Source organism: Diplotaxodon limnothrissa, linkage group LG20, assembly GCF_057381915.1.
Source record: "Diplotaxodon limnothrissa isolate DT_005_m linkage group LG20, D_limnothrissa_male_GT1.1, whole genome shotgun sequence".
Taxonomy (NCBI): Eukaryota; Metazoa; Chordata; class Actinopteri; order Cichliformes; family Cichlidae; genus Diplotaxodon; species Diplotaxodon limnothrissa.
In genome coordinates, this window is record NC_140615.1 from 12,507,036 (window position 1) to 12,522,366 (window position 15,331).

At 43.1% G+C, this 15,331-nt stretch overlaps 1 protein-coding gene across 2 annotated transcripts in view; it reads right to left on the minus strand.

Annotated features, from left to right (window-relative positions):
- Positions 1 to 15,331, minus strand: part of agrn (agrin) — a 174,209-nt gene that overhangs the window by 14,200 nt on the left and 144,678 nt on the right. For both annotated transcript variants that reach the window (XM_085345367.1, XM_085345366.1), the window contains 9 exons: positions 14,208 to 14,423; positions 11,902 to 12,131; positions 10,203 to 10,337; positions 7,724 to 7,814; positions 7,263 to 7,427; positions 7,065 to 7,176; positions 3,492 to 3,608; positions 1,204 to 1,387; positions 302 to 389 (listed from right to left, as the gene is read on the minus strand). In XM_085345367.1, coding sequence (XP_085201493.1) covers positions 302 to 389; positions 1,204 to 1,387; positions 3,492 to 3,608; positions 7,065 to 7,176; positions 7,263 to 7,427; positions 7,724 to 7,814; positions 10,203 to 10,337; positions 11,902 to 12,131; positions 14,208 to 14,423 — 1,338 coding nt within the window. The remainder of the gene's footprint in view (positions 1 to 301; positions 390 to 1,203; positions 1,388 to 3,491; positions 3,609 to 7,064; positions 7,177 to 7,262; positions 7,428 to 7,723; positions 7,815 to 10,202; positions 10,338 to 11,901; positions 12,132 to 14,207; positions 14,424 to 15,331) is intronic.

Consider the following 15,331-nt stretch of genomic DNA (forward strand, 5'->3'; position numbering starts at 1 on the left):
ATGTGTGTGCTTACTGTTCAGCATCAGTGCGAGCTACGGGGTAGACCACAGGGCGAACCGAGCATGCTCTGGGCAACACTGTGATTGTTAACTGTCTCGCTAATTAGTGAAATCCTGTCAAAAGCGTAGCGGGACTTGCCACAGACAGAACGATGAGCTATTAGCCCCAGCGCTGATGATATCATCAACACTGTCATCACAGCTTACCACGGGAGAAGATGGAGAAAAGAGGGGTTATTTGGCTAATAGCTTCTACAGCAGAGATGGTGGATGATGCTGAACGGACTGTAGTCTTTCTTACCTCCTGGTAACAGCGTTGTGGTACTCGATGAACGTCCGTCCGTCAAAGGCGATGGCCTCGGTCTCGCCAGCAGACTTCTCGTGGATGGCTGTGAAGGACAGGGGCGGGGCGAGGAATGATGAGAGGATGAGATCGCACCAATCAATAAAGATTCAGTTATCAGAGCCGAAGGCAATGAAGTGTGAGCATGGGGTAGGTGGATTGGTGCGTTGGCCACACGCCCAAGGTTAATGGCAAAAGCAACGACTGAGTATGTAAGACAGATTGGCCCCGAACGAGCGCACGTCTGGCAGAGTATCACGAAGATGATGAAAGGAATGCGCAACCCCTTCCTTTCATAAATATTCAGTTGACACAGTTCATCATTTTCGTAAGTGCCGCGTTAGTTTGAGATCAATACATAATGAGAGTGACATAAAAGAGACATCACATGTCTAATATTGGCATTATTACCTCGCAATGGCAGAGCACAATGGAAATAAAGGTCTTATGAGCAGAAAAAATTGAGACTCATATTTTACCTTCTATAGAGGCAAGCCAAGAACAAGCAGTGTTACATGAAGCATCACTGATTTCAGTGCCACTCATACTATGCTTTAAAAGCAGCCCAAAATGCTATGCTTCTGGAGTAAAACCAGATCATCTTGGATGAGGAAATAGAACAATTTGTACGGTTACAGTGATTCACTGAAGCCGTGCAAAAACATGATAAGGTGATCTCAACCCAGCAAGTATTGTTAGCCACTGGCTTACACAAAGAGAAATCACACTGGTCCTTAAAGTAGGGGTAGGAAATGTGTTTAAGAACTGAGATTTTCTCTGGTTCATTCACTCGGATTAGGATAAAGCCAAATGTAATGTATGTGTTAGGACAGATGACAAAAGATGGCAGCGGTACTCACTGTTCTGGCAGTGCTGCCCTGAGAAGCCGCTGAGGCATTCGCAGTTGTAAGTGTCCAGCTGAGGTTTGCAGCGGCCACCGTTGTGACAGGGCTCCCTGGAGCAGGGGTGATTCTGGAACATGGCTACGCTGCTGGAGCGCAAGGCATTCTCCTCCCTGAGGATGGGCGTACCCATCAGAGTGATCTAGAAGCAGTGCACACAGGGCGTTATCAGCAGGTGTTACCTCAGTCTGGCTTCGAAGACGTTTACGAAACAAAAAGCATGCATCTCGGCAACTAGCGACGTTCTCGCTAGTGGCCGCATATTTCAAAAGGCACCGGGAGGAAATAAATTGGATCTGAGCCACAGTGGAGAGTCATATTTGGGATTTCTGAGATAGTACATCACTAAAATCAAATATCAATTATTAAATAAGCAGCAAAATAAAAATGTGGAAAACATCACGATGACTCAGTGGTTTGATTGTACTTAACCAGGGATGTCAAACTCATTCTACATCGTGGGCCATCTTTGATCTTTGATCCTAAGCGGGCCGGACCAGTGAGACTCCTGAGATATTTTAATATAACAAAAAGTAGTGCAATTTCATCAATACAGCTTTTCTACATGTTGATTTTGCTAATTTTGGCTTAAACTGTAGTAAATAAATCTGTAAAAATAGAGAAAAAAGTCTGTCAGCTCAATGCACAGAAAGTCTTGTAATAAAAAAATGGAAAATATTTGTTAATTAGAGAATGTCTTTTTTCTTTTCTTTCTTGTTTTTTTCAATGTAAAAATCATAATTTCTGTAGTCTAATTGTTAATCTCTTACTTATTTACTGGTGTAATGTGAATGTCCACACAGTTAAAATGTGCTCCTTCACATTTTCCAAAGATATTCTGTGGGACAGATTTTTTGTCAATCTTTGACGGATTGATACTGGCCCCCGGCCCTTTACTTATTAGTAACCAGGCAAAAACAAAATCTAAAAATATATTAAGATATTTTTTTCTCCAGATGTTGTTGAATCCTGTTTGGAGCAAAGAAATATAGGATATCATCCTTTTCTGACTAGGCCACACCCATTTCACACCAAACAGGATTGTGTTGTCTTATATATATATATATATTAAAAAAAACACAGCTCTTGTACGCAGGTGTCTTCTGTATTCGATCAGTTATTTCACTGAGATTTCACTGTTTGTCTTTGTGTTGACCTTCAATAAAGAACAGAGCATACTGGACATAATGTGCAGTAAATACATGCTACATAGTTCAGTGGGGCTAGCTTTATAGCAGTGTGTGTGTGTGTGTGCGCGTGCGTGCGTGCGTGCGTGCGTGTGTGTGTGTGCATGCGTTTGGAGACAAATCAACAAAATCTTATAAACACTCCTCATTTACTATTTTTGAAGACATGCATTTATGTAATAGTCTTAGTGACCTTTCTTTGAAGTGCTGCATTTACAATATAATTCTTGTCATGCTCGTATGCCTATTACCTCTGATAAGTCGTTTAAGGTATTAAAATTATCTGATTAAATTCTCGCCTCCTTAGCACACCACTTGAAGATTATCATTTACCACTCTTGATTGTTATCCAAAGGAACACATCCATGAAGGGTTTTGTGTTTTCTGCCGAACCATCCTTAAATCTAATTATGGCGACACATCCTACAAGTAAATAAATGCGTACAGTGAGGCTGTAGATTCAGTTTAACACGCACCTCTGAAGACGAATCCCCTGCTGCTGCAGACCGAAAATTGCCTCCGAAAATTACAACACGCGTGTTAAACAGTACACCAGACTCGGAATACTTCCTCATAATTAATTATTCCCTACAGGCCAAGCAAGACAAACGCCACATTTAGCTTTTGATTTGCTCGAAACTGTCAAGGGAAAGTTTGGAGAGGATAACTAATGACAACTTTGCGCAAACAGTAACATCCAGCCTTTGTTCTACCAAGTTATTTTTGGCACTCTGAGATGAGATTTTTGCTGGAAAGTGGAGGAAGAAAAAAAAAAACTGGAAAGTTGTCAGGGAAAGATCTGAGAATAGCAAAATGGAAAGACTTCAAAAATGTGCATTCTATTATTAGTGTGCACTAATCCAAATGAGCACAGCCACTGTCCGTCACAGAGTGAGCTCATAATGGAAAATTACTAATGCGAGGGCTTATAGCAGTACAGCGAGTAACTTATCGCTGGACTTTGCTGCTGTATGTCTAAGGTCATTAAAATAACATAGAATCGAAAATATGAGTTAATGACACATTAATTCGTTTACAAAGAGACATGTATAAATTTACCTGCTGGACTGTTCCCTTGAAGCCTTCCGTAAGTGCAGCGGCTCTTGCTAGTCGGCTGTAATCGGGAGCTCCACCAACAAAAAGAGACTCTTTCAGGTTAAGATCTACGTGCTGGTTCTGATGAGAAAGGACACAGACACGTTTCAGCTGATGAGCCAGCGATGCACCCCGCAAAAATAGCTCTACATCTACCTCTGTATGTCTTTATTGACTCTTTCCCATAACCCATCATCAACTTTTCTCAAGAGTTTCCTATTCAGAACATATTGGTTTATACTTTTACCGCAGTCAAGGGAGCCAGGAAATAAATTGCATCCTTTTACCCAAGATATAAAGACTGAGATTAATACACATACCACATTTACAGACATGTCACAAATGTCCCATAAAAAAAGATTTAATACTAAAGCCAGCAGAGGCTTTAACTGAACTTCCTTGCCTTCCTTCCACGCCAATACACTTGATACATTACAACATAATTGATTTCTGTGTCTCTCAGAGAGAGTGGTCAATTATCCTCTATCTGTGCGACATAAAAAGAGACTACAAAGGAAAATCAGAAGCAGGCTGGGCTGGAGATATGGATGGTTCTTTACAGACATCTCTAATGAATGGCTGATTATAAGCACCGACCTTTCAAACGGTTGAGTGTGGAGACACATTAATTGCAATTCATTTGTGCAGCAGGCGGCTATGAAATTCGATTCTTTCCACCAAACCTTTGGAACAATTGCTTTGCATTAGCAAGGTGCCTCTTTGCTACTTTTGCATGGGAGAACTGGCCCACTTCAGAAGGAAGGAATTAATGATCTTTATTTTATGTAGGGCAGTAATTGCCAGAGGGTTAAAGTGGAGTTAATTGTTGTAAAAATGATGGAAGGGGCCAAATAAACTGGCTTTGTGCAGGCAAGCTGGCATCAGGCTGGCTTTTATTTAGGATGGGATTTGGAGTGCGGGAGGCTGTGGTGCTTGGCTGAAGCCCGGGGCTGTGTCGCTGCACCTTGAGCCGCTTCCAGCTGAGATAGAGCAGAGACTTTGGCCAAAGCGGCTGGACCCAGTTGTGGCTGTTGCCTCTAGGCTTTGCCAAAAGTTGTCACCAAACTGTAGGGCAAAGATGGCCACCTCAGGCTCTGTATGCAGACATTACTGCTCTACAACACCCATCTACTCTGCAGATAGAGTTACAGAAACATACTGCACCTTCCCTGAGATCTTACCCCTTCATAGAGTGATACTCTGGAATTTAAGTACTCACTATCTATGTCAAGCTACACTTCTATGACGCTAAGTGAAACTGCATGCAATGGAATGGTAGATCATGTTCTAAGTTTTCCCCCTCTTCCAGGTAATAATAACCACCTGTTGAAAGAGGATGGCTGGTTCCATGGGGTGATTCTTGCTCAGTGATGTTCAGTGAGACTTGTGTCGTAATGGGTAAAAGAGTGAGCGAGTTCATGATATTATGGAGGATTGTTCTTGTGCATAAAAGTGAGAGCAGATGACAAAAGAACAGCCAGGCTTGGCTTAGCACCTCACCGTCTCCTACGGTATATATCCTCCTCACCTCCCATGTCTTCGCTCTCACTTTCCGACAGGCACGCGGCACTGGCGTGATATCCCCGCCTACGGCAGACTAATGAAGACGTTTCTTTGTTGCTAAAAACAATGGCCATCGCAAAGATGGCTCCTTCTTTTCCTTCTTACCTCCCACCTTCCCACCCCCACAGCAGATGGACCGAGGTGAAAGCCAAACCTTGTTCTTTAGGAGCATCTCCTCTTTGGTGCTGTGTGTGCGTTTATGAGCTTATGAAAATGGCAAAGTTGTTCTACAGAACTGGCACCTTTAAAGCTGCCTGCAGCTCTGCAGAAGTACCCTTTTTTTGGTCTGTGCAGTTGTTGCATGAAGAGATGAGGGTAAGAGGACACAGCGAGGTGGCTCAAACAAAATGCGGGGCTGAGGTGTGACTGGGACTTGTCTAATTACCTTGCGTGATTTCTTATTTCCAGACAGCACATCATAGAGAAGGAAAGAAAATAGGGAGGAAGAGAGTTATTAGGGTAACTAGAAAGTGTCTGTGCACAAAGGAGCATGCAGATCTAGGCAAATGCAAAAGCTCACAAAGCACACACGTACTATAACACACGCACCTGCAAGAATATTAAAAAAAAAAAGCCGCTGTGAAGCACTGACATGTGAGACAGACACGTTAAACAAGAATATAAAATGTGGACAGCACACCTTTGCATTATATACATACACACACATGAAACCACAAAGCTGTGCAAGTGCGTATTTACACTAGAGAACATGAATGCAAATAAGACAGTAAGTCTAAGAAGGCCGTGCATGAAACATACGATGCCATTAGCAAAAGATGAAAAGGAGGAAAAAAAAAAAACACTTCATGGATGAGAGTCTATGAATAGTGCCACTTAACCCAACCTCATTTATAGACCACAGCCATTCAATATGAGGTGAAGTAGATTATTATTTCTGTTATCCGAACCTTTGAAAGTTTGTAGTTCATTACGTCAGCAGCCTGAACAGACTTTGAAATGAACATGCTATATGCATCCATATATGTTCCTGTGTGCGACCACCTTTGATATGATATAGGTTTCTCTGAGCAAAGCGTATTGTAACGCCTTCCTGGTTCTTAGCGCTGAAGTGGGAGAGAATTAGCTTAGAGCAATACTGGATAGGGTCTCTGCAATGAGCTCCATAACTAGTCTCAGCTCATCCCTTGCGTCCTACCAGCCCCCCACTCATCTTCGCTTTTCCCTTGCTCTCTTTCTTTAATAAGATTTTCTGCCTCCGTTGCTGGAGTAAAACACAATTACCATACGGACGATGGGGAGGCAGAGGAGGGGTGACTGAGCAGCGAGAGAGAGGGGAAAAAAAGAAAAAAGCAGTGTTGCATCTTAGAGGAAGTTGATGGAGTTGTCAGAGTGCATGTTCACAGTCACAAATTACACTGTTTAATATAATTGGATGACTTGCAGACTGATCAAACTATTAGATCGCCTTCATTTGGAACCATGTACCTGCTTTATTAGTCTAGTCGCCGGGTTTAAAATTTTCATTACGCACTCTCTCGCTGCTGCTATCTCCTTGATCTGCCTCCACCTCCCTAGGCAGCACCCTCAAAGGCTGGATTTATGAAATTGACTGTATACCAGCAGAAAAGGCTGCTTTTTGAATTTGGTAGGTAATGCTAACTTTTATCTCTAGAAAATCAGGAAGCTTGAAGAAGTATTACAAAATTAAGACTGCCCCTTCTATATTTACAGCTCTCCCTCTTGCATTGCTGGATTTCTGGAGATAGCTGCATACTTTAGGTTAGAACAAACTATACGCTCTGGGACTGTGTACAAAAAAAATCAGCAAAACTGGGTAAGCAGTAACTTGGACACTACTTATAGGGGCATGATGTGGCGTAGATGAGGCATAGGCACACAGAGGGGTATATACACATATAAATACAGGCAGACATAAGGGTAAGGATAGCACTGGCCCCATGCTAAAAGCAAGATAACCATTAGCAGTAGCTTGGTGGGTTGCGGTTTTCTTACTGGTGCCTCTCCTCGGACAGCACCCTTCTTGTTCACCATGATCTCTCCTTTGCGGTTGGAGCGCTCCAGGTTGATGGTGTTCCACACATTCAGCTGGATCCGTTCTTTACTCCTGAATCACACACATGCACAGTTTTATATTTCTCTGTTTTCTTGTTTGATAACTTAAACCCTCTTAGATTCTCAAGTCGTGGTAACCTTATGGTGGCAGGTCCCTTCCCCAGGTCGTAGCGAAACTCCAGGAATCCACCGCTCAAGGACAGTGAGATGAAGTCTCCTCTTCCATCTGATTTTTGGCCGTTGTAAAAGATCAAACCATTGGAGTCGTTGGCCATGAAAACCACTGTCATGCTAACCTTTTGACTGCAGATGTAACAGAAGCAAAACACACACGTGAGTTTAAGAGGATCTCCTAGAAACATCTCCTAGATGTTTTTCTGTGTCTGGTGCATCAACACTGTTTCTCCAGTATATAAAGACATTGTATGTTCTACATGCTCACACTTAGACAGCATTACTTGTTTCCGTCATTGTCAGTTCAGTCCAGGCTTAAAGAAGGGTGTTGGCTTTAGGCACAGAACAAGCTCAGTCTGTGAGACCTACGTGGTATCCGGTGTTCAATAATACATGTGGGTTTCACACTGAGGCATGGGACTTACCGCAGATCGTGCCCGTACAGATGTAGCCCCTTCAGCTCCAGGTAAGAGTCTCCGTTGAACAGTGGCATGTAAGCCCCTTGCCTCTCAACCACTGGGGGGAAAAAAAACAAAGAGACGGTATTGAACCGCAGGTGTCGTTTTTGCTGCTGACAAAATTGAAATTCAGGGATAGTCAGTACATCTTTGAAGAGCCTGTCAGCATTAAGGCGAGAGATGGATTTGTGTTTTTATAGCTTTTGGGATTAAGACTTTCTCCTGACGGAAATTCAAACAAAAAAATTAAATAAATTAAAAAACCCTTATGTCAGACTGATTACACAGCCCGCCACTGTATAACAAAGGACCTTTGGAGACATGCGGAGTTTAACACCACAGCCTGGGACCTATCAAATAATGTGGCTATTGTATTTTGGCAGGCCTTTTTACAAATTCATGTCTTAGCAACAGGGTCTACGTCTGGCTGTCCCGTCTTTTGGCTGTCTGGAGTGATTAGGACAGGCACTGTGCCATCCCGCTAACAAGTAGCTTGACATTAAAAATCGTTCAAGTGTCACTGTGGGAGTATGTGTTTATGGTGTTGCTTGCAAAAGCTACAATCACTGAGAGGAATGTGCCACGCTAGATGCTCACACATATACACATACCTATCTATGTAGCCGGCAAGAAAGCTTTTACTCGTAATTGGCTGGGATTAGTCAGGATGGGGAAGGGAGACATAGAAGAGAAAGCTAATTAGCTATTGTGCAGAAGACTGCTAATGATGATGACGGCACGCACCGCGCAGGAGACGGAAAAAGAGTCTGGTGCACGCAACAAGGAATCCTTTGCTAAAGTGAACACTTTAAGAGCTTCTCAGAATGTAGTTTCCTATAGAGCAAGTCTGGAGGGTTTTTCTTGTTTTTTACCTAGCGCTTGAACTGAAAGCACATCGATCAATAGGTGAGCAGAGGGCAAGGCATTGGAAGAGGCTGGATGACCAGGAAAGCTGCATGATGCGTGGGTGACTGAGTTTGACGACTAAGAAAATTTCCGTCAAGTTAAAGTTTCCACAGCTGGTCTTTGGTCTTTAAGTCAGAAGCGGCATTTAGCGAGCCGTTGCTTCTATTGCTAAGTCAGTGGCAAGCTCTGTGGCAATTTTGTTGATGGTGGAGTAATGACACCCAATTAGTACTTCTAATAAACCCACAGTATCAAAAAATGAAATGGCAACAAGCAGCTTGAATACACAAAAAAGAAAATCTCACACAAAGACCTAGCTTAATGTAACTGACAAGCCCCCTTTTTTTGGTCTGTGTGTGTACTGCCTCAATCCTAATGATTGTGCTTCCATCACTAAATTGTAATGATTTACACTATGACAGGGTAAAAGCATTGAGTAAAGTAGGCCATTCAGTACTACTGGAACACCCTTGAGAAAAGTCCTTGACTGTGAATATTATAGCAGCGAGCTACACTGACAAACCCCTGGTGGAATTGAAATGGAAGCCACAGCTCAGCTAAACCTGCGCGCACACACGCGCACATGCTAAGATACAAACACTTCATATTACGACCAATTCACCTTCAGGCTTCTGATGAGAGCGCTCTAAGCTACCTGTCTTTTTAACTGTTCTCAGTGCAGCCCTCAGAGGGGATGTCCGCCTGGCTGCCACCTTATCTCTGAGCTCCTCTCGGGGGCTGACACTCTGGCTGACTGACGCTCCCATTAATCACCGCGGGCAGGAAGGACTGATGCGATTAGTCATCTCATTGATTCGTGTGAAAAAAATAGCCTTTTGGAATGGGAGACGCTCCCGCTCACATGGCATTGATTTTGGTTCGCCTCAATTTATTTTAATCACCTGCTAACTTGGACTCGAGGCGAAGGAGAAAGAGGCTATTCCCATCTGGGTTTTTTTCCGAATTCCCAGGGTTACAAGGTAGCGCGTTTCTCTTTTGTTCAGGATTTGCATCGGAATATATTCTTTTTAATTCACACTTGCAGAAGTCAACTTCTGCAAGCATTCATGACAACATCTACAAAGGAAGGGAGGGATAAACATGAGTAGACTTCAGAATGCCACACCGCCCAAAGTGCTAATGATGAACTTCAAAAGCAGCTGAGCTGTGCTCCGGTCTTTTTCCCAGCAGCAGCCTGGTTCTGCCATGTGAAACTAAGTACCAACAAACATGTTTGAACACAACACCTGTGGGCAGAAAGGCAGGGAGGGAGGCTGCATCCTACCCACTAACAAGCGTAGCAGAGTCGATGTGGTGAATGGCCCGACGGGGCCAATCATCTACCTCAGTTCTGTATGCCACCAACCCTCCCTTTCCCTTCCACCCTGAAGGCTTTTGCACCCCCCCCTTCTTCTGCATTTGATCTCCTTTTTCGATTCAGCGGGAATGGAAATGTCACAGAAGAGGGAAAATAGGCATGGAGGAGGGTGCTACACAGCAGACTCCAGACCAAAACTCTGTTGTGTCCGGGAGAGATTACCGTTCTCGCAGTGTCTTCCTTCACGTCCCATGGGGCACTCGCATTTGTAGCCTCCCTCGGGCTGTGCCTGGCACTGGGAAGACGGATGGCACCTGGTGGGGCTGCACGGGTCGTGGACGTCGGCACACGTTAGACCTGGATGTAGACACAAAAATGTCAGAAGGGAACCACCAAGGAAACATGCAACAAGCGCCAACGTATTCAACCACTGACTCTTTTGTATTCCACTTGAAACGAGGGGAAGACAGAAAAAGGAGAGAGAAGCGGGTGTATGAGGATTTCCTCTGTAATAGAGGTCATTTTCTAATAGGATTTAGAAATATTACACGTTCAGATTAAACAGTGGAGAGCCTTCCTGCCACGCGGCCATGTTTCTAGGCCAACGCCAACTGTGGGAAAGGCTAGCAGGCGTCTGGTGGATGATGGGTTTGCCCTCTGCCACAGCCCATCTGAATTCACCCGTTATTACTTTAGCAGTCAGAGCCTGTGGTGAGGCGAGTGCTTTAATGAACCCCATCCACGCTGAGCTCACAGGGCTCCCCCGTTTTCCTCACTCCTGCGTTTGGAAGCTGTATTTTATCCTCCACTCTTAGCTCCTCGCCACCATGGCTCTTTTTCACATCTATTCTTCCTCTCTCGTCTTTTTAACTCTATTACTCTCTCCCCTCTCGCATTCATCCAGCTGTCCTGACATGCCCTCCCTCTAACTACAACTCTTCCCGCCCATTTGTTCTGTCTTCTCTCTTTCTGCGATCTGTCCTGTTCCTTCGAGATAGCCAATCTCGGCCACTTTTAAATGGACATCGTGACAAAATTAACTTCAATCTGAGGGCGCAGGCATCGGTCCAATTCTCATTAACACCATTTGTTGTACACTGGGTTGCTAGCATAACTTCTGTCACAGCAGTGCTTCTTCAGATTTACATGCCTCCCCAAGCTTCTCAGCACCAACAAAAACATAAAGGCAACAGTAATACAACGCAATACTTTATTGATCCATATTGTATATTCAAGGAAAATGGCTCTTAAACCTCGACTGACAGGTTGTTTCAATAACCATTAACCTGCCCCCATTTGTGGGTGAAATCCTTTACTATTCGAGCATAAAAGTTAGATCTGACAATTAAATTGCTTCTTGTGTGAAACTTTCCGCGGTAAGCTGCAGTATAACCAGCGAGGGGCACGCTTGGCTAGGCCCTGCTGGTGTCTGCTCTTAACTATATTCTCTCTCTCAGCTGCTTGTTAGTTGCCATCTGCTGGAGGGAGAAAAAGACGAGGAAAGGAACAGTGGAAGGAGAGATAGGCCAAAGGCCAATCACAGAGAATTAGTTCAAAGTTTTTCGTGTTCCTTGCACTGCGTCAACATTTAAACTCCCATTTCTGTGCTGGACACACAGATTTGATAGTGTTTACAAAATGACTTGCAGCGCTGCTGCTGGGGGCATGAGTTACACTGTCAAATTAGCCTGTCAAGCTTACTTAGGATTTGTGAGTCAGGCATGACCACAGTGAATCCCTGTGGAGAAGGCAACACTGAGATGTATTAGCAGAATTTTAACTACAAGGTGTTAGGAAAGTTTGAAGATTACATATAAATAAGGCATATTTTCTACTTATTTCCCCACGCTTATACTGGAACCAACTTCTCAGAACTCCATGACTGTCCATAACTATTAGGAAAATCTGCTCAGCATCTTACCCCAGAATCCTTTGCTGCACTTGCAGTGGAACATCTCGGCCTCCTTCACCTGGCAAGCACCGCCATTCTTGCAGGGATTTGGCAGGCAGGGGTTGTTGCCGCATTCACCCACCCCGCTGCCGTACAGACTTTCGCCCCCGTTCTCCTGCAGGTTGAGGTTCCGGTTGTTGACATCTAACATGCGGATGCAGCCCACCAGACCGACTGCCAACCCTGTCCTCTCCTTTACACTGAAGACAGACAGGGGGGAAAAAAAGTTACACTACTAAAGCTAACTGAATCACACTGAACCTGCAGTGAAGAAATGCCATACTCTATGAAGTATTGTTAATACACTTCATTATATTTTCATAAAGGAAGAGCTAGATGAAGACTTTTCCAAATTCACCTCGGATGTTGACCTTTTTTTCTCGAACATCTGATCATTTCTGATCAAAATCAAACAAACTGGTTAATTACTACTATTACTGACACCGGCTTTGTACCAGGGATGCCACAATATCATATCACATAATTACAATCATTCACATAAATGGCATTATTTTAACCATAATTCCAAAAGAAGTTGGGACACTGTGTAAAATAGGTGTGTAATTAAAAATAATAATAAAATAATAAACATTTTATTTATATCACTTTCTCATATTTACCTCATATTTTATTCACAGGAAAACATGTGAAGTTAAAATGCACCATTTTAATTAAAACAAAAGGTCATTTTGATTGTGATGACAGCAACGTGTAGCATCACAAGAGAGACCAGTTTCCGGACTTTTGGGAGAGGAGAGTTATCCCATTTTTGTCTGATATAGGATTCCAGCTGCTGAACAGTCCTGGATCTTCTTTGTTATATTTTTATTTCATCCTCCCTATCGCTGCCAGTTCCACAGGCACTAATGCACCTCCATAGATCTCCTCTTTATTCTGGCGGACACAGCGTCCATGTTTTCCAAAAAGAGTGTCAAATTTCAAATCGGCTGATCACAGAACAGTTTTCCATTTTGTCTCAGTCCATTTTAAAGCTTTGACCCGGAGAAGACGACGGCGATTCTCGATCATGTTCACATATGGCTTCTTCTCTGCATTGTAGAGCTTTAAGCAGCATTTGTATAGTTAAAGCTCAGACACAGTGATTTGTGTAAGTGTTCCTGAGCCTGTCCAGTGATTTCAACATACTGTGCCCCTCTTAGACACCCTTTTTAAACCCAATCACGTCACCGACCTCTAATATGATTAACCTAATTAGTTGCAAAATTGCTCCTCCAGCTGTTTCTTTTTAGTACCACTTACTTTTCCAGCTGCCCCTCTCCAAACTTTATTGAGACACTTTGCTGCGATCAAATTGTTCGAAGACAAATGAGCAAGATTTTTCATTAATCAGTAAAATGTTTCCTGTGTTTAGATTTGCAAGTCACACTGTCCCAACTTTTTGGGAATTAGGGTCGTACATTAATTGTACACGTATAAATAAACAGGTCAAAACACCTTCCATCAACACAGTGTTAACTAAAACAATATTACTAGCATGGAGTGGGGGGCAGATAGTTTGAGTGTGTCCACAGGCTTGCAACTAATGACTCTAATACACTGCGATTTGATGCCTACTGTCCGTGTCCTCAGCTAGCTGCAAGCTCTGGGGCTGAAAAATGAAGCAAACAAAACAAATCCCAAAGTGCCAAAAACTGCAATTCTTTGAACTTCCGATTGAAGCTGTACTAAAAGCAGATTCCCGTGTTTAAATTCCCAACTTTACAGCAAATTTATGACTTAAACGTTTCTACTAATTTTATAACATGAAGAATTTTTTTTTCATAAAAGCAATTTATTTTAAATATTCCCATATTGTTATCCTCCTACTCTTTAGCGCACTTCTATTAAGACCAATGGATGAACAAGCAGCAGATGGGGAAAAAACAAATCGAAGATGGGGCCGCGCTCTATGAAACCACTCTAGGCAACTATCCTCACATGACTTAACGGAAGGTACCAGATGAATACAAATAACGGCAGTCGATTTATCAAAAAGCTGCACATGGCTAATTTTTCCCTCAAAAGTCTCCGACTAGGTTACGGGCCACTGAAGTGGGATTAACATTAGTTAACTCTACACTGAATAAAAAAAATGGCAAATCAGCAAAATTAGCATAAACAGAAAACTTGATTGGTGCCGCTTGGAATTAGCTAGATACTGAATATATAAAAGCTGTAGAATGAAATATTAAAATGAGCCACAGATGATGGACTTTGTGTCTGCACATCACTATTAACACAATGGTGTGACTGTAACTGCAATTCCAAGGTCTTACTCTTGCTTGATGTCCTCAGGCACTCCTCCGATGAACAGGTTGGTGTCGAGGTTGAGGCCATCTGTGCCCCGTGGGCTCTCGCCCTCGATGTGTGGCTCGCTGTCCACGCTGAGCATGGCGTTTCGGCGGTTGCGAGTCACCACCAGCTGATGCCAGCGGCCTTGACTGATTTGAACTTTGCTGAGGGCCGTGCCTGTGCCCGAACCTGTGTTGAACCTGAAAAGGGATGATACAGAATAAGTTAGACACCTCACTTTACCAAAAGATCCCTCTATTTCTGCTGACTTTGATACTTTCATCAGGCAGGTATTTTATTTTTCAAAATATCCAACTTGACTACAATGACTACAAGAAATCTGCTCATAATGCTCAACAAGACAAAGGTGGAGGAAAGAAAGAAGATACAAAAGTGTTTATTTGGAATTTCAGACTGGAGCATGTGACTGAAATGACTGGAATCACATCCTCATTTTTAATTCAACCTTTTTTCTAATGAGGTTTTGTTGAGAGAAAAAGGCCGTATCATCACAGAAAAGAGCCGTCGTGTATGTGCACCCACACATATGGTAGCATTATCGCAACCTGAGAGCAATTATCTGCCACAAATAATTAGTTCTTCTCCCCACGTCTTGGATTTGCAGAGCTGTGGGTGGTAATCTCACAGCTGTATTTCTAGAATTGAGGCAGAGCTCTATTTGAAAGCACAAGTGACTAATGATCTCCTTTAGTTTGCTATTGATTTTACCCTGAATAGAGCAATCTAACCTGGCCAGGTTGGGAGAAACTGAAAGACCTTGCAGGGGTCAGGGTGAAATGTGAGAACCAGAAAGACAAGGGAAGCTAACATTAGAAATAAAAGGTCCGAAAAAGATGCACTGCAGCATCTCTAATTAGCTCATTCTTGTCTCTTCTGAAGATGTTCCCGTCCCCAAATGATTTTTTATTCATACGTCTCCGGCAGAGAGAAGAGATTAGTGCTAGTGTTTTTGCAGGTTTCTGGCAGGAAAAGTCTCGTCTCTCATGAGACTAGATAAGACCTGCAGTTACTGTCAGCTTCAGTTTAAAGTGTAATACTAGATATTTTGCCCACATAAATCTCCAGTGTGCATGTTAAAGGGGCAAAA